At 45.3% G+C, this 23,105-nt stretch overlaps 1 protein-coding gene across 21 annotated transcripts in view; it reads right to left on the bottom strand.

Moving 5' to 3' along the window:
• EFCAB6 (EF-hand calcium binding domain 6) overlaps positions 1-23,105 on the bottom strand; it is a 304,726-nt gene that overhangs the window by 206,802 nt on the left and 74,819 nt on the right. For 18 of the 21 annotated variants that reach the window (XM_017964036.4, XM_035265359.3, XM_035265349.3 and 15 more), the window contains one exon: positions 17,088-17,154. The exons of 1 other annotated variant lie outside the window; for it this stretch is intronic. In XM_017964036.4, coding sequence (XP_017819525.4) covers positions 17,088-17,154 — 67 coding nt within the window. Of the gene's footprint in view, positions 1-12,195; positions 12,440-17,087; positions 17,155-23,105 lie in introns of all 21 variants that reach the window. 2 more of the 21 variants (XM_078333495.1, XM_054238792.2) reach the window with 1 other exon arrangement.

Here is a 23,105-nt window from a genome sequence, read left to right as displayed (position 1 = left end):
CGGTGCCTCTGTCCACATCAATGCTCTGTCTAAAAGAGGGAGCCTCAGCCACTAACAGCACCTGCTCCCGTGGCCAAATAAAAATCTCAGCACTTTTTCTGCTGCCAAAGCCGGATTCACCTCCTTCGGTAAAATGGAGGACATGAGACGATGCGCTTTTTTAAAACCCCAGAGCAACCCATATGGATCTCCAGCGTGAGCGCCGGGAAGCAGCAACCTGGCAGCAAGCTCACACCCACCAGAGCGACGTCTCCAAGGCTCTTATCATTTGTCAGACTGAAGTTTGGCAAGGGCTGAAGAATTGAGCTGCAGATGGTGAGGCTTATCAAAGGCAACAAAGTTAGGGCCGTGGTGTCCAAGACTTGTCCCACACAGGGGAGGAGAGAAGAAAAAAGTAAGAAGAAGGAGTAAAGTGGCTAAGCTAAGGCCCCGACAATAGTGACTGTGCCCACACCACCCACCCTCCTCTCCCAGTCACGGTCTCTGGACTCCAGCCATGCTGAGTGACTTCAAATTCACAAGCGTATCAGGGCTCTTCTCACCTGCTGTGAGCCCCTATTTATAGATGGTCTGACCCCTGCCTTATATACCCCTTCTCACTCGGCCTCAGCTATGGGGCCTCTTCCTTCTTTCTTACATGCACCAAGCTTGCTCACGCCTCCCTGCCTGCCTTCATTCAGGTCTCCATCCCACGCCGCCACTCAGAGGCCTTCCTCACTCGCCTGTTGGAAAGTGCACCTTCATCCTCTGCTGGCCATTTGCTTCATTTTTCTTCTTAGCATTCATCAACACCTGGACCATTTCCTATTTATTCCTGTAGCTGTTTATTGTCTTTCTTCCTCCACTGAAATGTAAACTCCATTTTGTTTGCTGCTGTCTTCAGGGCTCAGACACAAAGGATGCCCTAAGTATGTGCAGAGTGGACTGGCATGCCGCGTCTGCCACTGTGCCCTCCAGGGCGGGATTCGGTATCTTCCCTTCTGGCCTTCCCAATTACCCTTCCATACAGTCATGGGTGGAACTCCAAGTTTCACGTTTATTTCTGTCTGCACTTGGTGACTACCTCCTTCCCTGGAGGCAGAGAGGCCTGGCCTTGGCTCTCGGGTCATTCCATTCCCACCCTTCCTGGCGGGAGGAGTGCTCCGAGAGCCAAATCCATCGAGACGGGGGGAAAAACCGCTGCACAGGTAACAAAAGGGCAAAGGGCCCTGCTTCTTGCATCCTCCCTCTGAACCGGTGCCCTTCTCAGAAAAGAACATCTTGCCCCCGTATCACCTGACGTCATTACCGAACGCCCTTCATTCCAGGTGTGGCACCTGATTTCCTACACCTGCAAGCTAAGAATGGTTTTAACATTTTTAAATGGTTGAAAAAAAAACAAAAGAAGACTAATATTTTTATGACATGTGCAAGGTATGTGAATTTCAAATTTCAGTATCCATAAATCAACTTTATTGGCACACAGCTACACCCACTCATTTACATATCACCTATAAGGACTGCTTTCCCCTCCAAGGGCCGAGTAGAATAGTTGGGAAGATATTTACTCCTGAGCCCTTTATGGAAGAAGTTCGCTGACCCATATTTCACTCCCCAACCCCACACACTGCCCTCGCCTACTTACATCTGCATGGATGAGGAAGTTTCAGGGGAGTTCTTTGTGCACAAACATGAGGAAAAGTGCTAAAGATGTTAAAAGAAGACCAAAGCAACAGCTAACTATGCCTTCAATTAAAGGCTCAGAATGGGCCTGCATGGTCCCACAGAGTCTCGTCCCAACTCTCTTGCCCCTCTCCTGGCCACAGACCTGGTCTCAGCCCCACCCTGCACAGCCCTCGCCAAGCCTGGCACTGCTTCCAGCCTGGCTCCCTGAGCCCTGCTCGGGCTGCATGCTGGCCCTGCGCCTGAGCAGGTGCTGCCCTCTATCACCCCTACTGCAACCCAGCCCCTCCACTGCACCCCAGCCCCCACTGCAGCACTGCAGAGCCTGGGAGCAGGACAGTATCTGACCCTCTAGGTGTCCTTACAGCCAGATCTGGGTAGCTGCTTGGACCTTGGCATGACAGCTGAAGCAGGCTATCTAGGGGAGGACCATGAGACCAAACTCAATGGGCTCGTCTGCATGGAAAGCAAGGCTGGGAAACACCCAACAGAAAGCTCTAAAGGTCCAAAGAGCAGCTGCGTAAGCCAAAGCCCATTACCTAACATTTAAAGCAAGGAAATGAAGCCCCCTGTCACAGAGGAGTGAAGTAAAAGGAGGAAGTGATCACTAAAAATAAAAATAATAAATTTTCATAAAAAGTAATAGCAAAACTTAAATCAAAATATGCATTTAAAAAGATTTAGGTGAATGGATGAAAGGCAGAATTATAAATGTTACTACAAGAAGCAGAGACTGTCTGACCTTTAAGATGAAAGCTGGAGAGTGGGGAAAATAAACCCTCTCCCAGGCAGGGTGATTTGCCCCATTGAAGGGCACATAGCACTGCTCTGGGCTGAAGCGACCCCCGCTGGAGAACCCAGTGTATCAAATTGTCTCTCTGCATCCCTCCTCTCCACAAGTGACCTAAGGGCAGAATGATGTAGTGACTAGTCACAGGCTCTGAAATGAGACTTCCAATCCCAGCTCTGTACCTGTTATTCAAGTAACCTGGGGAAAGTGTCCTGATTCCTCTAACTTCAGCTTCCTGGCCCATGAAATGAGAATGAATAAAGATACTGTAGAGGTGTTTGGTTAAGATGAAAGGAGCTCATGGATCCAGGTGCTTCACATATGGAACACATTCAGTAAATGGTTGTGAAATGAGAATTGGTGACTGGGATCAAAGGCCAAGGACAGAGTTCCAATAACCAAATAACCACACATCATCCAGGTTAGGGAATATTAAGTGGCTGAACCAGCATTACTCTCCCCAACCCCAGTCCCTCCTTCATCCCTCACCCTCCAAAGCCCCATTGCCTAGACTAAGATAACAGAAGCCTAGAGATGGAGGAAGGTCTTAAGTTGGCAGGAGTCCAAAGCTAAGAACAGGGCCTGTATCAATGAATGAATAAATGTTAAGTGGATGGATGGATGGGTGGGTGAGTGGATGAATGGATAGATGATGAATGGATGGACAGACAGATGGGTGAATGGATGGGTGGATGGATGATGGATAGATAGGTAAATGAATGAATGGATGGGTAAAGGGATGAATGATGAATGATGAATGGATGGGTTATGGATGGATGAATAATGAGTGACGAATGATGAATGGACGGGCTATGGATGGATGAACGATGAATGATGAATGGATGGGTTATGGATGAATGGATGATGGACGAATGAGTGGATGGGTTATGGATGGAAGATAGATGAATAAGTGGATGAATGGGTGGATGGATGGATGAATAGATGGATGGGTTATAGATGGATGGATGATGGAGGAATGAGTGGATGGGTTATGGATGGATGAATGGATAGATGAATGGATGGGTTATGGATGGATGGATGATGGATGAATGAGTAGATGGGTTATGGATGGATGAATGGATGGATGGATGGGTTATGGATGGATGATGGATGAATGAGTAGATGGGTTATGGATGGATGAATGGATGGATGGATGGGTTATGGATGGATGATGGATGAATGAGTAGATGGGTTATGGATGAATGAATGGATGGATGATAGATGAATGAAGGGATGGGTTATGAACAGAAAGGTGAGTGGATAATGAATGAATGCATGCATGCATGGGTTATGGATAGATGGATGATGGATAGATGAGTGGATGAATGAATAGATGATGAATGAATGGATGGATGGGTTATGGACAGATGGATGGGTGGATGGATGGGCAGATGATGAATGAATGAATGAATGAATGGTTTATGGACAGATGGATGGGTGGATGGATGATGAATGAATGGATGGATGGGTTATGGACAGATGGATGGGTGGATGGATGATGAATGAATGAATAAATGGGTTATGGACGGATGGATGAGTGAATGGATGATGGATAGATGAGTGGATGGATGAACAGATGGATGATGAAGGAATGGATGGATGGGTAATGGACAGATGGATGGGTAGATGGATGATAATGGATGAATGGGTGGGTGTATGACAGATAGATGGGTGGATGGATGATGATGGATGGATGGGTGAATGGAGGAATGGGTAAATGGATAAATGGGTGAATGGACGAGTGGATGGGTATATGGGGAGATTGCAGGCCAAGGCCAAGACAATCCTTGTAGAGACAGGGCAGGACCTGCAAAAAGGGTAGATAGGCATCTCATTTCCCAGTTGATTCAGTGATCTGCTCTGCACCTACCTGGGAAGAGGAACTGAGGATTGGACAGAGACAGCAGAGCAGGGCATAAGCAGCAGATGAAAGCAGCCTAAACATCTATTGTTTGTATGGACAGGACTTGTGAATTTTCCATGAGTTAAGAGGACACCAAGAAAGGTAGAAAGCTTGAGCTGGCCTACTCCTAAGAGAGTGCCCATCAGGAGAGGAGACCCCAGCCACCAAATGATGTGAGCTGGACCACCAGGAGTGGGAGCTGAAATGATCCAGAGAGGGTTAAGTCAGGGCCAGTCTTCCTCAACAGGAAACCATGAAGCTCAAAGGCCCCCAAAGCACTGTCCTATTTACCCACCATGGGCCCTATAGGAGAGCTTCGCAGACAAGGGAGAGAGAGACATGCTCTCCTTCTCCAGCCCTCATCACAGACCCCATGGTCTGGGGGAGAGAGGAAGCAGAAAGAGGGAGGGGAAGTATAGCCAGTGAGCAGGCCCCTCACTGCAGGGCCTCCGGCTGGGAGGAGCTGAGAAGGGCCTGCTGAACCAGCCCACACTGGAGGCTTTGAGTGAACTCGCCTGCACTGGACTCGTTTAGACCTAACTGTGACCAGAGAGGCACCAGATCTGCCTAAGACATTGCTAAGGGAAAAGAGGGAGATTCAGCAGTGCCTGATGGAGAAAAGTGAGAGCAGAGAAATCAGACTGCTTCATATTTGTCCCCCACTGAGTTCAGATGGTTCCATAAACTGCTAACCACGGATGCTATTATTACTCCAGAGTTCTTTGTTTAAAATTCTTTTTATAGCACTTTGAGCTCCAGGAAGGAAAACTGTGAACTCAAATAAATCTGACCACCCAGGCTTTTAAAGAAGATGAGAAAAGGCTGAATGTTTCCTCTCTGAAGCCCAGAATTCCCATTCCGCCTGCAAAATAATCCCTGTGGAGGCCTGGCGCTGATACGGCCCTTCCCCGAGGCAGGCCAGGCTTCTTCATGCCAGAGTGTAACCTGCAGGTGAACTTAAACCTTCTACAATTTCACTCTTATTGGCTTCTTTTTAGCTGTTTTCTGGGCAGCTCCTCACCCAGAGCCACTTTTTCTCACCTAATTTTGAAGAGAAGGGGGTCAGGAACTGCATCCCACCTGCCTGTCTGTAGACTGAGCCCCAGGGGGAGGGGGCTTTGGGCGCCCCCATGTCTTGGCTCGGCAGCACACAGAAGAGTTCAGCACCCACGGCTGTCAGTCTGGCACCTTTCTGTCTCCACCACTAAATTCATTTTAAATTTAAGGAGTACAGACTTGAAATGAAACCATGGAAAAGGATTTCTCTTACAATAAACACATCAATGCTCATTTTCCTTATTATTCTACTTTTGGCTATTTTGTATAAAATCTTTAATTAAAGTTTTTCTTTGAAATTGTCATTATCAACCCAGAAGAAAGGAAGGGGGAAAAAAGAACAACACAGCTGTGCAGATATGAAGCACTATTCAGGACTAAATGAACTGGAACGAAATAAGTAGCTTGACTGTTATGTTCTTAGTTTTGGCTCTGTATTCTCAATAGCACAGTCTAACTTGTCACTTTATATCGGTTCCATCTGTTTACACTCTGCAGAGTATTGGCTTCCTACCGTGAACATTTCCTATTTACCAGCTGGTAGAGATGCGCCAAACCAGATAGGAAAAAATTAGACTACATTCAGAACCTCATAAACACAAACTTCCAATCCAGGGACAAGCTGGGGGGGTGGGGGCGGGGGCCTGGGCATTGCTCACCTTTCACAAAGGCCGCCTCGCCTCCCTGCCTCCAGGCTGATGCGCTCACTGCTCTGGTAGTTGCCCCCACAAGCCAAGGACTACGAATTTCTTTACTGAACATATGCACAGCCTGCCTTTACCAAAAATCGAACAAGTTCACATAAAAAGACATCCAAATAAGATCCACAGAAATGGAGAAAAGAAAGCTGACCCCCAAAAATGAGCTAAAGGAACCTAAAAGTCATAGTTGTTGCAACGAAGCAAAACTCTGGTTTGGGGTCTCCTTGCAGCCAAGATGAAGAGGGAAACTTGTGATTAGAGACATGTAAACCCTCCCCCATATTCAATTTTCATTTTTAAAATGCTTACCTGTAATATATAGCTTATCGACTCTATTAAGAAACCCTAGCTATTCACTGAACTTATGGCACAGCTATGAAGAGATGCCTAGCTATATACTGAGGGACTTATAAGGGTTCCAGGCTGCATGCGATGGCTCATGCCTATAATCCCAGCACTTTGGGAGGCTAAGGCAGGAGGACTGGTTGAGGCCAGGAGTTCAAGACTAGCCTGGGCAATATAGTAAGACCCCCATCTCTACAGAAAATAAAACATTTAAATTTAAAAAAGCATTGCTGATCTTGAAGAAATGTTTCCTTTCTTTCTCACCCAGCCCACACTCATAGGATGAGTGCTCCACCTCAGCTGCCATAGGCCAAGAATCTTGGGGCCCCTAAGAGCCCCAGACTTGGCTTACTCATAGGACAGAGCTGCACACCAGGAGGGACAAGCCTGGACATCAGGAGCTGCCATCCTGACCCAGCATCCTGCTGCTTGTCTGGACATCATGGGAGAGGATGCTGCTTTGAGAAAGATGGAAGAAGGCTGTTCAGGTCATGTGAAAAGCTTCCAAGGCTGGGCCAGTGCTGGGTACTGCCATGTGGCTAAAGTACTTTGCCAAGAGCCTAGCCAGCCACAGACCACCTCACCTAAGAACTAGACCAGAATCTCTGTCATCTCCCCCAGCATTTCCCAAAATGGCGTTCCTCCAAACGCAAGTTCTTCTGGATCTAGAGCTAAACAAATAAATGCACAGAAAGGCTGGCTGCAGCAACGTTCAATAGATTTCTACATGGTGGCCTCCTCTGAGGCTTCACTATGCTGACATACATGGTGAATCCTCAGGGACCGGGGAACCACACTGGAGAAGCCAGGGCTGGTTCTAGGGACCAAGTCAGCAGGACCTAGTGGTTAACTGTAAGTAGAGGGTGAAGGAAAGGCAAGTAGAAGTGGCACCCAGTTTCTGCCCTGGTGACCTGCGTGGATGAGATCAAGAACATAGAGTACGTTGCAGATGTGGGGAGGAAGACTGTTAGTTCAGTCAGCGTGCACTCAGCTGGGAGTGCCTACATCCTCCCTGTTCACCCCCGTACACGTCTTTCCTCCCGGCAAATTGATCCAGCTGGTGGGAGAAAACCCACCCTGCGCCTTCCTGCCTGCCTTCTTCTGTTCATTCATGGATTCCTGGACTTGATGAGCGCCTAGTATGTACACACCATCTGAACTCTTACCCCTCCTCTAAGGCCTGGTTCAAACCCATCACCCTCCCTGGGTACCTCCTCAGTAGCCAGTAGGGGTGACTTGCTCTTACATAGTCTTAGAGAGTTTACCGCCCATGTTTCTCAGCTGTCAGTATGAGCACAGGTATGAAAAGATGCCCTGTCTATATACTGAGGGACTTACAGGGGTTTCAGGCTGGGCATGGTGGCTCATGCCTCTAATACCAACATTTTGAGAGGCTAAGGCAGGAGGATTGCTTGAGGCTAGGAGATCAAGACTAGTCTAGGCAATATAGTAAGACCCCATATCTACAAAAATATTAAAACATTTAAATAAAAAAGGGTTGCCGATCTATAAGAAATAGTTTTTTTCTTTCCTTTCTTTCTTGCCTTGCCCACACTCATAGGATGAGTGCCCCACCTCAGCTGCCACATTACTGCATAACCCTAACTCCTCTTGACCCAGGTAATATACCACCCAACAAACACATTCTTAAACCATCACAACGTGTTGCTTGTGCTTCTGTTCCCAAGGTGATTTTCAGTTTCCAGAAGACAAGAATCAGGCCTTGTCTTCTTTGTATCCCCAATAACCACAGGGTGTCCCCACAACACCAGTAGGTGCTCAACGAATGCAGATGATGATGGTAAGAGGGGACCTACGACTTCCAAGCCTGACAACAAGTACTCGGACTCCAGTTGCGTTCCCTGTAAACGCACCCATTACGCTACTGACAGCGCTCTCCTAAACACATCATAACCCCTTATCAGAAACCGTCAATCCTCCTCCGCCTGCCCCAAATACACCTGGCCTTCAAATACGCGTTTTCCTCCAGTCTACCTTTCGAAACTCATCTGTCCCAACTTGCCTTGAGAAACATAACTACAGAATAGCCATGGGGCTGTCTCCTTGCCGTGCTCTGGCCACATCTCCGCTTCCCTCTCCCTGTGTCCTTTGCTTATGCCAGCTTGCAATTCTGAAAGCTACCCTACATGTCTTCCCCAACCCATCCTCAGCATGCACTGCAACTCTAGCTACGGTCCAAACCCAAGCTCCAATAGCACCTTCCTCATCCAATTGTTCCTGGCTATTCCAAGGAACATGGACTTTTCTACAAAGCCTTATTTAATACAATAATGATTTACTGAGTGCATATCAGGCACCAGGAACTGTTCAAGGCACTAAAGTTATAGCAGTGGGGCAGAAAAGGCACCTGCTCCCACAGAACACACATCCCAGTCATCAGCAAGCAAACGAACAGCATTTCAGAATGCTCTGCGTGTTCAGGAAGATGTACAGATTTAGATAGGGAAGTCAAAAAACATCTCACTGGAGAGCTCTCTCATGCAGGGCTCTGAAAGCCGAGGCGTTTAACAGAAGTTTACTCAAGTAAGGCACAAGACTTGAAGGCACAAGAAAAAGCCAGGGGGCACGTCCACCAGAAAAGCCTGACAGGCTCTGACTTAAGTTTTGAACAGATAACTCTGGCTATCCTATGGAATGCAGATTGTAAAGGGGCAAGAGAGGCCATGGAAAACGCAGCTAAGGGGTCACTGACAAAGCACAGGCTCGTGACGATGGTGGCTTAGGCTATAATGGTGGCTGTGGGGATGGATCAGAAGTGTCTGGGTTTGGGATCTAGCTCAGGATACAGTAGACGGAGCTTCCTGATGGCCTGGGTAGGGGAGGGGCACCAGTGAGGGAGAGGAATCAAGACTGGTCCTGGGTTTCTGCTTGAATGAATGAGTGGTACAATCATTTACTGACCTGGGAGAGAGCCTTCTTGGGGTGGGACAGGAGGATGGTTACGAGTTACATTTTTGTCCGTGGACACTGCTGAGTCTGGGGCCTCAGAAGGAGATCTAAACACGGGCACCCTCAGCAAAAAGCCCTCTTATCCTTCCCCTAGTAGCTTTAAATCCTAGAGCAACGGTCCCTAATCTTCTTTGCAATGGGGACCAGTTTTACAGAAGACAATTTTTCCATGGAGCAAGGGTGAGGGGGTATGGATTTGGGATGAAACTATTCCACCTCAGATCACCAGACATGAGTTAGATGATTCGCATAAGGAGCATGCAATGTAAATTCTTGCATGCCCAGTTCACAATAGGGTTTGTGCTCCTCTGAGAATCTAAAGCCATTGCTGGTCTGACCGGAAGTGGAGCTCAGGCAGTGAGGCTCATCTGCCCACTGCTCACCTCCTGCTGTGAAGTCTGGTTCCCAGCAGGCCACCCACCAGTACAGGCCTGCAGCCTGGGAGCTGGGGACTGCTGCCCTAAATGACCTCATGCCATCCTTCAACTTCCCATGTAAGAACTCACATGCTTTATGTCCTCTCAGTGGAAACTCCTCCTAATTTTGCTTAGTAACTTCTATGGGCCCAGCCCTATGGTGAGTTCATTTTATATTTATTCTCACATAGAATCCCAACAACATTGGGAAAACCTTGCAATACTGTTTCCCCATTTCACAGGTGGGGAAAGTCTCCAAAGAGGCAAGACTAGTTCGCTCAAGATCACTCAGAGAGTATGTGCTGGTGTTCAAATGCACGCTTGCGCTTGCTAAGGCCAGTGCTCCAGACTGTACCCCCACACCAGGCTGCTTTAAACACTGACCCTTACAATCTTGTGTTTGTACTATGAATTTGTCATACACAGGAAGACTAACAAAAAAACTGAGTCTGAAATAATTGCAAATTCTGACATTACAGAATCTTTGCTGTAGTCTCCTCAGGAAGGCTTTAGTAAATTAATGATAGAGCAACCAAAAATAGGTCCTGGGGTAGAAGGATTTTCGATATAATTTTTTAACAAAATGCCAACTGATTATTTTGTGGTGTGAGATTCTTTAGATCAAAATATAAGTGCTACTCTTCATTTAGTTGCACGTAGACACAAGAATAAAAGCTGTGACATTATTAATCACTATATTCAGTTATGATTGATAGGCTTTTCTGCCGGGAGGAAAAAGTGCCTCAGATACAATCTGTCCCAACAGCTCTACGATATGCTAATATTTTCTTCAGATGAAAGAGGAGATGTGTTCAAATACCTGCTACAATAGGCAATTAATACCAAGCTCGCCAAAGTAGAACTGATGAAAGTAGGATTAGAGGAATATTAGGAATTAACCAAGAGCCTGCATGCTTTAGTAAACGGCCTCATTTTTAGCTTGACACAGCCTTTTTATGAGGCAAACAGACTGCATTCCAGTCCATTCATGCTAATGTAGTGTTATAACATTAAGGTGTGTTTATGAAATGGTAGTGATTCTAACAACTGATTCCTTATCCTTTGAATACTAAATTTTTAAATGTCTTTTTAAAGAAAATTCACCTCTTAAGAGAATGAATCTACCCTATTGTTGTCTCTTCTTCATGAGGGTTTTACAGAGCAAGCCAGCAGCTCAGCAAGGATAATTATTTACTAATTGCTTCTGAAATGACTAAGGCTCCACACACCTCCAAGGCACCACGGTAATCCCATCAAAACCTGTGTCAGATTGCTCGGTGTCCAACAGACACACTCGTCACAGCCGACTGGGTAGACCAGATGTTCTGGCATCATGGCGCCTGAGCCTTCAAGCATTTTTTTTTTTTTAATCTTTTGAGAGCTCCCTGACTTGGGATAGTGATGTGGTACAAGACCAAATGGCCTGGGGCTTTGGGTGTTTTCTTTTTCTTTTTATATTTCTTTTTTGTTTTTTGAGATGGAATTTCGCTCTTGTTACCCAGGCTGGAGTGCAATGGTGCAATCTCGGCTCACCGCAACCTCCGCCTCCTGGGTTCAGGCAATTCTCCTGCCTCAGCCTCCTGAATAGCTGGGATTACAGGCACGCACCACCACGCCCAGCTAATTCTTTTTGTATTTTTAGTAGAGACGGGGTTTCATCATTTTGACCAGGATGGTCTCGATCTTTTGACCTCATGATCTACCCACCTCGGCCTCCCAAAGTGCTGGGATTACAGGCTTGAGCCACCGCGCCCGGCCTTTATATTTCTTTAACTGAACATACTTTCTTTAATTCTAGTCTTCAGTTAAGAACATATTTTCTTGTGAAGGGCAGAGTCATGACCTTGTAAACATACACTGTATATACAGGTCAGAATCACTTCCTATCTCTCAGCAGTTAAGAACGTATTTTCTTGTGAAGGGCAGAGTCACAACCTTGTAAACACACACTGTATATACAGATCAGAATTGCTTCCTATCTCTCAGTGCTTTTCTCCACAGGGCTCACAATGAGCACTCACCCCACCTTACGTGGTAAGACGGGATTTTCTTCTTTCCTTAGCCACTCCTATCTTCACCTCTTGTCAACAGTTGGCAAATGATGGATGGAGTGAAAAACTTGACACTTCACTAGCCTGGCAACACACTGCATCTCCGCTCAAGTTCCTTCTCTCCTGGCAGTCCTTGCCTGAAGAGTGTGAGGAAGGTGTCTGAGGTCTCACACACTGCCACCGCTCCAGGATGAAGCTGGGACCCCACAGGCAGACAGGGTGCATGGATGGCTGATGAGGTGCAGGGTATGTGAAAGGTAGGACACCAGAGAGAAAGGGAAGAAAACTCCCAAATGCCCACCTGAAGTAGATGCTCCGTAGACAGAAAGACAATGCTGTGGCTGGAACACAAGGCTCCACTGACTGTGAGGCGATGGGGAACAGAAAGACTTCTCTCTGCGATGGACTGAGTCTTGCTGCAGGCATAACAAGTTGTCGCCTTTGCCGAATGCAAAGTAAGCATCGACTTATGCCTGCTTAGCCTGTTATCAGCTTCCCTCCATATCAATATGGGGTAACAACGGCACCTGCCTCATGGGGTTCACCTGGGAATTAAATGATTTCATATGATAAAGCACTTAGAAAAGCTCCTAGTAAGTGCTCAATCAGTGCAAGCGGTTATTACTAGAGTAGGCAAAATCTGAAAAATTACATTAGTGTCCAAAAGATGAAGGTCCCACCAGCCAAGAGGGGTCCCTTCCATATGCAGCTGAAGCATATACATACACTGGTTGCCTTCCCAAACCCACTCACCTCCACCTACTTCTCCTTATTTTTTGGAGATGGAGTCTCGCTCTGTTGCCTAGGCTAGAGTGTAGTGGCGCAATCTCAGCTCATTGCAACCTCTGTCTGCCAGGTTAAGTGATTTTCCTGCCTCAGCCTCCCGAGTAGCTGGGATTACAGGCACGTGCCACCATGCCCACTTAATTTTTTTTAATTTTGGTAGAGACAGGGTTTCACCATGTTGACCAGGCTGGTCTCGAACTCCTGATCTCAGGTAATCCACACCCACCTCAGCCTCCCAAAGTGCTGGGATTACAGGCGTGAGCCACCGCGCCCGGCCGCCCACCTCTCTTTTTTTAACAAAACTCTCTATTTTCCATTTTGTTCAGACATCTGTCCTCCTTGAGTGACCATGTGCTCCAGAGGAGGGAACACAGTGGCCACACCAGGTGGTGATCAAGTTTGGTCCTGGCTGCTGGCAGGAAACAATTTCCTTGCCCATGACTGCTTTAGGTATAGGGCATAATTCCAGCCTGTGGGACACAGGGAGGCGCTTTCTCTTGTTTTTAGAATCATATTAGAAAAAAAATAGCCCATTAAAAAAAATTTTGACCTCAAAACATCTGCCTGGAGTGGTGGCAACCTCCTGGTGACCAGAAAGAGAGGCAGGTGGGTTAGTCTACCCTAGCCTCCACTCCCCTCCTGACTTCTTCGGTGAGATAAGAAGCTCCTTGTTTTCTAAGGCAGTTAAGTTGGAGTCTTTGGTTTCCCATAAGAGAGAAAACCAAATATTTCTGTGGCCGAGGGATTGCCATCTCGTGGCAGATAAACACGGCCACAGGAAGGGTTTTAGTGGAGTTCAGCAAGGAGAACCAGCTTCACTCATCATTGGAGGAAAGGACTGACATTTACTGAATATCTACTGTTTGCCAGGGCTTCACTTACATTTATTCTTGTCAGTACCCTGAAAGGTAGGTTTTGTTGTCTCCACTTCAGAGATGAAGAAACTCAGAACAGATGAGAAACCATCCCAGGCATCCCACCATCCCCAGCAGCAGAGGCCGGGTTTTAGCCCAGGTGTACCTGATTCTCCATCAATCCCTGTGGCTCCCAGGAATCTATGGAGACAAAGAAGCTGAAGGCCAGAGAACTCAGGAGCCAGTCTAGGAGATGCTCAGTCAAAGGCACAGAGGAGCCACATGAAAGCGGAGAGTCACCATTGTGGCCAAAATGGAAAGCAAGGGCCAGGAAAGTGCCAGCGAGTGAGAAACGCACCAGGACGTAGCGTGGGTGAAATAAGGGCCAGGAGAGTGCCAGCGAGTGAGAAACGCACCAGGACGTAGCGTGGGTGAAATAAGGGCCAGGAGAGTGCCAGCGAGTGAGAAACGCACCAGGACGTAGTGTGGGTGAAATAAGGGCCAGGAGAGTGCCAGCGAGTGAGAAACGCACCAGGACGTAGCGTGGGTGAAATAAGGGCCAGGAGAGTGCCAGCGAGTGAGAAACGCACCAGGACGTAGTGTGGGTGAAATAAGGGCCAGGAGAGTGCCAGCGAGTGAGAAACGCACCAGGACGTAGCGTGGGTGAAATAAGGGCCAGGAGAGTGCCAGCGAGTGAGAAACGCACCAGGACGTAGCGTGGGTGAAATAAGGGCCAGGAGAGTGCCAGCGAGTGAGAAACGCACCAGGACATAGCCTGGCTGAAATAGGGCCAGGAGAGTGCCAGCGAGTGAGAAACGCACCAGGACATAGCCTGGCTGAAATAAGGGCCAGGAGAGTGCCAGCGAGTGAGAAACGCACCAGGACTTAGCCTGGCTGTTGAGTGGAACCTGAGGGCAGATTAAACCAGAGCCGGGACCAGGTGGATCCTGAAGAGGACACGCTGAGAACCACCCTGGGCTTCCAGAGCCTTCTCCTCCAAACAGAGAGTGCCTCTTCCCATGAAGCCGTGGGGCACAGTCACCAAAGACAGAGATGAGACCCAGAGATCCTCCAGTCTACCCTTCTCCTTTGACTGATGGAGAAAATAAGGCTCAGAGAGCCCAAGGGTTCGACTGGATCATGAGCGTGAATGTGAGAATCCGTTGGAGGATCTGAATGCCCGTGAAGAAGAGAGAGGCTAACAAACCAGCCATCAGCCCAAGCTCACTGCAGAAGAAAACAATCAGGAAATAGGAGTGCTGGGGTCTAGCTGGTTTGGGGTTCCCACTGCTAATGATTTGCTGGTGTAGGAAGGCCAGTCCACACATGCATCTGGCTCCAAAAATTCAGAGGCATTTGCATGCATTCTTGGCTCAGGTAAGCCACGTGGACTTATATTTAAAATAATTAGCAATCTTTCATTCCCAAACTGTAACCATCACCCAGCAATGACATGTATATGAAGAGAGGCTTACTTAGATAATTCCTAAGTCTTCTTGTCAGCCTCCAACATTAGTGAGTGACCATTAGAAGGGTCAGAGTCTTCATTAGAAGCATGCTACTGCACATAGCACAAGGTTGAGGGGTATACTGATTTGTTCTCATTTGGAGGTGGAGGGGCTGGAAAGGAATGAGATTCATTTGTGTTCCTACCTGTACTTCAAAGGAAGCTGTATGGATAAGCATAATAATAATAGCTGGCATTTTTTAAGTGTTCTGTTCCAGGTGCTTTATTCTGAATTTTTTTTTTTGAGATGGAGTCTCGCTCTGTCACCAGGCTAAAGTGCAATGGCACAATCTCGACTCACTACAACCTCCACCTCCCAGGTTCAAGCAATTCTCCTGCCTCAGCCTCCCAAGTAGCTGGGGCTATAGGTGCATGCCACTACGCTCAGCTAGTTTTGTATTTTTAGTAGAGATGGGGTTTCACCATGTCAGCCAGGATGGTCTCGATCTCTTGACCTCGTGATCTGCCTGCCTCAACCTCCTGAAGTGCTGAGATTACAGGTGTGAGCCCTAGACCAGCCTATTCTGGATGTTTTTAAGCCCCACAGTAGCATGTGAAGGTGGCAGCTGAAGGGTGAAGAAACCCAATGATGAGGACTTGCCTAAGGCCACCTGGCAGAGCCCCAAGACAGAAACCCAGGTCTGCCCGTGTCCCGGGGTCAGTCTCCTCTCATCTCCGCTGCATGTCCAGGGTTGGGGTCGTAGGTAGAATTGGGGCTACGGTCTGTGCTGGCTGAACACCGGCGCAGAGAACCCTCCACTACGCTGGTACTTAGCGTTACCTTTTCCCTCCACCTTTGTTCTCATAGGCAGTGGCATGAAAACTGCCTGGGTTTAAACTCTCAGCAGGGAGTTTCCATGGGGCAGAGGATGGGATTTAAAACATTAACGGAAAGGATGGATGGTGATGGAGTTCCACTTGAGATTCGCTCACCACAGCCTTATTTTGGGCCATTTACAGATCCTGGCCTTTGTCTGTATCTCCGCACTCAAAGTCATGTTGAATTATGTTTCTGCTGCTGTGATCACTGTCACACACAGTGGACTTTTCCAGAAGCATATCATGATTAACACGGTTTAAAGAGACAAAAAGACATGCACCCCTGAATAATAGCAATTGCATGACAAATTTCTTACAGAATAACAAATGGGTCACAGCAAAAGCAGCAGATAATTATAGCAGGCTTCTTACTAATACAAACTATAGTGAAAATAGGTCTTTAGAAACACATAATGCTAAGAAATTATACTTCTAAGATGAATCTTCTGGTGTTAATGGTATCAGCCAGGGAAATGGAGACAAACATTTTGTGGATCTCTGGCTATTTTTGAGTATGAAATATATGAGTCTCAGAAGAGTTCAAAAAAGAAAGAAAATTTGTCACATTTCAAACCAACATATTGAATCAAATAAATTAAACCATGATTCTCAAACTGCTCATGTAACTGACAGGCCCAAATGCATTTTAAAAAGGAGTCTGATTCCAACCCTTGAATGACATTATCCTCTCCTCCCCTCCTTAGCTGTGTGCAGCGAGATCTAACCACAATCAGCAAATAGGAGCGATGCTATATGCTCTTTTTCCGAACACAGAGTAGCTTTTATGGCTAAATTACTCCATACTTAAAGATACATCACTTGGAGTTTGACTGGTTATTTTTACTATGCTGCTCTTGATTGGCACTGACTGCGGCAAAGCCGTCGTTTTCGTTTTCCCTCTCTAAAGAAAAACCTGCTCAGCTTTGTCTTAGACAAAGGCAGAAAAGGCAGCCCTACTAATGATGATCTAAAGTTAATACAAAAGTAATTAATATTCCAGGACTTCTGCTGGTGTCATTCACCGAAAGAGATGTGATCCAAGACGAAGCCATCGGAACAGAAGCTTCCACACGGGCTTGTTATCAGGAAATCTATTTAGTCGGACAGTGGTGACAAGGGAACTCGGAGGACGAGGTGTGGCTCATTTTCTGTCCTCTGCCTCTGCTAACAGTTACCGCTGATGACAGGTGGGGTGGAGGAAAATCAATTCTTTAAAATTTCTATTACCTTTTCTCCCACTTGGATTTCAAGTTCTTTTAATGTACAACAGCCATTCATTTCATTCTCATCTCCCCTTAGAAATTAAAAAAAAAATCTTTATTAAAACATTTTAACCGAATAAATGTTTACATAGGATAGGCAGAGATCAACATTACAAGGATTTCCAAATAGTCTGTTTTAAGATGCAAGGCTACTGTCTGCCAGAAGCATGAACTAGGGCAAATTACTTAGTTTCCCCTGGCCTCAGTTTTCTCATCCGTAAAATGAAATATAGAAGAATTTACTCCTCCTAAGATAATGTGCAAATTAAATAATTACCGCTGACACTTAATGAGCAGGTACTGTGTCCCAAGACTTAACAATCTCATGTCATTTAAGCCTCTCAACAGCTCTGTGGATTTGGGATCATGATAATCCCTACTTTACCAAGGAGACTAAGAAGGCTCTTAATAGATGAGGAAAATGAAGGTCACCTGTGAGGAAGGGGAGGCACCAAAGTCAGACTCAGGTGCTCTGGCTTCAGATCCAGCTCCTAACCCCTCTGCTGTTGCAGCACTTTGATCTGACCACTGTGGGGCGCTAAGTCCGCTTGATGGCTCACTTTCAGCTGCACCGTGAAGGGCATCGTGGTCAATGTGTCTCTACCACCCCTGGGTTCTATCTGCTTGTCCCTATTCACTGCTTTTTATTTTGCATTATCAGTATATCTACAAACCACTGCAGAGCTCCTCCTTGGGACAAACTGGCCAGGTGAAAATGGAGGAGAACACAAGGAGGCAAGAACTGGTGCCTCTCTCCACTTTACAACGTCTGTCCATGCCTCCTACCTGCCAGGTCTGGGGATGGGGTGCAAGACACCGCCCGTACTTGTGACAGGGTCAGATGGGAAATAAGCAAACATATAAGTAACATGAGCTGAAATAATAACAGGTGCCATGAAGAAAATAAAGGTGGGCAGGAAGATAAACTAGAGATGAGGGAAGATGGGATGACCCTTTGGATGGAGGGGGTAGCAGAAGGCCTCTCTGGCCAAAGGCCTTTTGGATAGAGGCTCACAAGTTGAGGGGCCATGAAGCCTTCCAGGCAAAGGAAACATGCAGCCGGCATGAAGCCCGTGGGTGGCAGGAGCTCAGCAGATCCCAGGAAGAGGCCAGGGAGACCAGAGCTGGATGGGCAATGAGAAGGTGTGCAGGCTATGTTCAAAGGCAGGCAGCTGCCAGGCCCGGGGGTCTGTGAGCCATAATAAGGAGTCTAGACTTCAAAGGGTAAGAGGAAGTCACTAGGGTGTTTAGCAGAGATTCAATTCCTTACACAGGAGGAAACTGAGGCTCAGAGGGGTTCAGTTCTGTGCCCAAGTTAAAGAGAAGACCTGATCAGGAATTCAAATCTATAATGCTATGTTACATGTAATATTTTAAATGCTGTTTTAATGATATATTCAATAGATACAGACACGATTTGTAGAATGTTTAGGAACTAAAGAATAAAAATTAAACGTTTGTGTACCCAACGCCCCCATCCAGCTGAAGAAATGGAACACTACCAGTGCCTTGGAACTCCAGGAGGCCCCCTTCCCAATCACCTCCTCCTCCTGCCTAGTTCTACCCAAGCTGGTCAAGGCTTTGTCAGGTCTGCACTGCAGTTCAGCCTCTCCCTCTGCTCAATCCTGCTTCAGGCCGCTTCCCTTTGCAGGCGTTTTACCTCATCTACCTCTTGCTCTCCACAATCCATCTCAGTGTCCGCTTCAGGAGAACCCAACCTATGACCATTTATTGTCAGATACTAACTTAGTGACACAAGCTTTCTTTAGATTAATATCGAATGGTATGTCTTTTTAAATCTTTTCACTTTTAACCTTTCTTTATGTTTAGGTTTTTCTCTTAGTGGATTTTACTATTTGTTATCTAGACAGGACCATCTTTGTCTTTTAAGTGAAAGATATAATAATTTAATACATAATTTTTATTTTGCCTTAAGTTGATACAGTTACACTTTCTTTTATATTTCTATTGCATAATTTTTCCATTCTTTTTCTTTTAGTCTTTGTATCCTTTTTATTTTCAAAGTCAGTAATTGGAATTTTTATCCAGTCCAATGATCTCTTGTCTTTTAACTGAAATATTTGATCCTTTGCATTTAATGTAGTTATATTATATACAGATGGGGGTAGGTCTAAAAATGTGTGTTCTCTATTTGAAGGATCTGTTGTAGATTTTTTTTCCTCCTTTCTAACCTTTTGGATTGAATATTTTTAAATCATTTCATTTTTTCTTCAAAATGTTGGGAGTTAAATACTGTTTCTATTCTTTAGCAGTTACCCTAAAAATCACAATGTGTATATGTAACATTTTGATGTATAAAATTAATCAATATATTTATCCTCCTGCTGGCTATTAAATAGATCTTAGAACACTTCCACTCAATTTATCCAGTCAGCTGATTGTTGTCTGAATTTTAACTCTAAACTTTTTATTTAACACACATGGACATTTTTGTAACCACTTTATAGAGCCAAAAATCATTTCTCTTTGCCCACATTTTGCCACTTTCTTTGCTGTTCACTCCGAAAACCTCAGACCTTTCATCTGGGATTACTTTCCTTCAGCCTCTAACAGAATCACGATCTTTCAGACAAGATCTGCAGAAGATTATCTCAGTTTTTGTCTGAAAAAATATCTTTTAATCCTCAGTCTTTATTTTTTAAATGTTTTCTCACTGACTTTTATGTCTATAATATTCAAAAATTCAAAATAAGCTGTCAAATCGAATTAACCTTTAGAGGCATACAAATTCAAATTTACAACAGGCTTTTAAAAAATATACTGGTTCTGGCTGAACGTGGTGGCTCATGCCTGTAATCCCAGCACTTTGGGAGACGAAGGCTGGTCAATCACCTGAGGTCAGGAGTTTGAGACCAGCCTGACCAGCATGGTGAAACCCCATCTCTACTAAAAATACAAAAATTAGCCGGGCATGGTGGCACATACCTGGCCAAAAGCCTTTCTTCTTTCTCTCTTCTCTTCCAGAGGCTAGAGTCAGCTAGACCTGCCTAGTGTCAACTTCACATCTACTCTGTGAATAACGCTCTGCTGATGCTGTTTCCTTTATCCATTTGAATCTGTGGTGCCTGGACTGCCGAAGGCATCTTGCAATACATAGTCCTGGTGATTAAACTTAGCTTCTTTAGTAGGTTTTTCTCCAGAACTCTCAGTCCATCTTCTTGTGTGGTGCTCAGAAAGCTTTTAAACACTTCTGCTAAGATTTTATACATGAAAGACTGTAGTTATTCTTCGTGGAAGTACATTGTACCAAGTACCATATGGATTATCTAATATGCAAGAGGCACTTTCTGTCCATATGTAGAAGTGGCCTACATGTCCATCTGAAGCAAATCTCAAAAGGTTTAACCTGCTCATTTTAAACAAAATCATTCACTGGGTGTTTCTGAAGAGATGATGTTTCTACCATTATTATAGATGATACAAGGTCCTCTATGCTCGATACAATACTTCCACATTTTGAGCTTACCAGTTCTCATATACTCAGAGATAGAGACTTTTATTTTTTTTATTGCATTTTAGGTTTTGGGGTACATATGCAGACCATGCAAGATAGTTGCATATGTACACACATGGCAGTGTGATTTGCTGCCTTCCTCCCCTTCATCCACATCTGGCATTTCTCCCCATGCTATCCCTCCCCAGCTCCTGCTGCTGTCCCTCCCCTATTCCCCCCAATAGACCCCAGTGTGTAGTGCTCCGTCCCTGTGTCCATGTGTTCTCATTGTTCATCACCTGCCTATGAGTGAGAACAGGCAGTCTTTCATTTTCTGTTCTTGTGTCAGTTTGCTGAGAATGATGTTCTCCAGATTCATCCATTTCCCTACAAAGGACACAAACTCATCCTTTTTGATTGCTGCATAATATTCCATGGTGTATATGTGCCACATTTTCCCAGTCCAGTCTATCATCGATGGGCATTTGGGTTGGTTCCAGGTCTTTGCTATTGTAAACAGTGCTGCAATGAACATTCGTGTACATGTGTCCTTATAGCAGAACGATTTATGGTCCTTTGGATATATACCCAGTAATGGGATTGCTGGGTCAAATGGAATTTCTACTTCTAGGTCCTTGACGAATCGCCACACTGTCTTCCATAATGGTTGAACTAATTTACACTCCCATCAGCAGTGTAAAAGTGTTCCTATTTCTCCACATCCTCTCCAGCATCTGTTGTCTCCAGATTTTTTAATGATCGCCATTCTAACTGGCGTGAGATGGTATCTCAATGTGGTTTTGATTTGCATCTCTCTGATGACCAGTGATGATGAGCATTTTTTCATATGATTGTTGGCCTCATATATGTCTTCTTTCGTAAAGTGTCTGTTCATATCCTTTGCCCAATTTTGAATGGGCTTGTTTGTTTTTTTCCTGTAAATCTGTTTGAGTTCTTTGTAAATTCTGGATATCAGCCTTTTGTCAGATGGGTAAACTGCAAAAATTTTTTCCCATTCTGTTGGTTACCGATTCACTCTAGTGACTGTTTCTTTTGCCGTGCAGAAGCTGTGGAGTTTGATTAGGTCCCATTTGTCTATTTTGGCTTTTTGTTGCCAATGTTTTTGGTGTTTTGTTCATGAAGTCCTTGCATACTCCTATGTCCTGGATGGTTTTGCCTAGATTTCCTTCTAGGATTTTTATAGTGCCAGGTCTTATGTTTAAGTCTTTAATCCATCTGGAGTTAATTTTAGTGTAAGGTGTCAGGAAGGGGTCCAGTTTCTGCTTTCTGCACATGGCTAGCCAGTTTTCCCAACACCATTTATTAAACAGGGAATCCTTTCCCCATTGCTTGATTTTGTCAGGTTTATCAAAGACTGTATGGTCTATATCTCTGTTTTGGTACCAGTACCATGCTGTTTTGATTACTGTAGCCTTGTAGTATAGTTTGAAGTCCGGTAGTGTGATGCCTCCTGCTGTGTTCTTTTTGCTTAGAATTGACTCGGCTATGCGGCTCTCTTTTGGTTCCATATGAAGTTTAAGGTGGTTTTTTCCAGTTCTGTGAACAAGGTCATTGGTAGCTTGATGGGGATAGCATTGAGTCTGTAAATTATTTTGGGCAGTATGGCCATTTTCACGATATTGATTCTTCCTAACCATGAACATGGAATGTTTCTCCATCTGTTCGTGTCCTCTCTTATTTCGTTGAGCAGTGGTTTGTAGTTCTCCTTGAAGAGGTCCTTTACGTTCCTTGTTAGTTGTATTCCTAGGTATTTTGTTCTTTTTGTAGCAATTGTGAATGGAGTTCATTCTTGATTTGGCTTTCTTTAAGTCTGTTATTGGTGTAGAGGAATGCTTGTGATTTTTGCACATTGATTTTGTATCCTGAGACTTTGCTGAAGTTGCTTACCAGTTTTTGGACTGAGACGATGGGGTCTTCTAGATATATTATCATGTCATCTGCAAATAGAGACAATTTGGCTTCCACCTTTCCTATTTGAATACCCTTTATTTCTTTTTCTTGCCTGATTGCTCTGGCTAGAACTTCCAGTACTATATTGAATAGGAGTGGATAGAGAGGGCATCCTTGTCTAGTGCCGGATTTCAAAGGGAATGCTTCCAGTTTTTGCCCATTCAGTAAGATATTGGCTGTTGGTTTGTCATAAATAGCTTTTATTATTTTGAGATACGTTCCATCAATACCGAGTTTATTGAGGGTTTTTAGCATAAAGAGCTGTTGAATTTTGTCAAAGGCCTTCTCTGCATCAATTGAGATAATCATGTGGTTTTTGTTTTTGGTTCTGTTTATGTGGTGAATTACGTTTATAGACTTGCGTATGTTGAACCAGCCTTGCATCCCCGGGATGAATCCTACTTGATCGTGGTGAATAAGCTTTTTGATGTGCTGTTGCAATTGGCTTGCCATTATTTTATTGAAGATTTTTGCATCTATGTTCATCGTGGATACTGGCCTGACGTTTTCTTTTCTTGTTGAGTCTCTGCTGGGTTTTGGTATCAGGATGATGTTGGT

This window comes from Callithrix jacchus, chromosome 1 (genome assembly GCF_049354715.1).
Source record: "Callithrix jacchus isolate 240 chromosome 1, calJac240_pri, whole genome shotgun sequence".
Taxonomy (NCBI): domain Eukaryota; kingdom Metazoa; phylum Chordata; class Mammalia; order Primates; family Cebidae; genus Callithrix; species Callithrix jacchus.
Note: the sequence above shows the minus strand (reverse complement) of the source record. Positions and strands in the feature narration are given on the sequence as shown.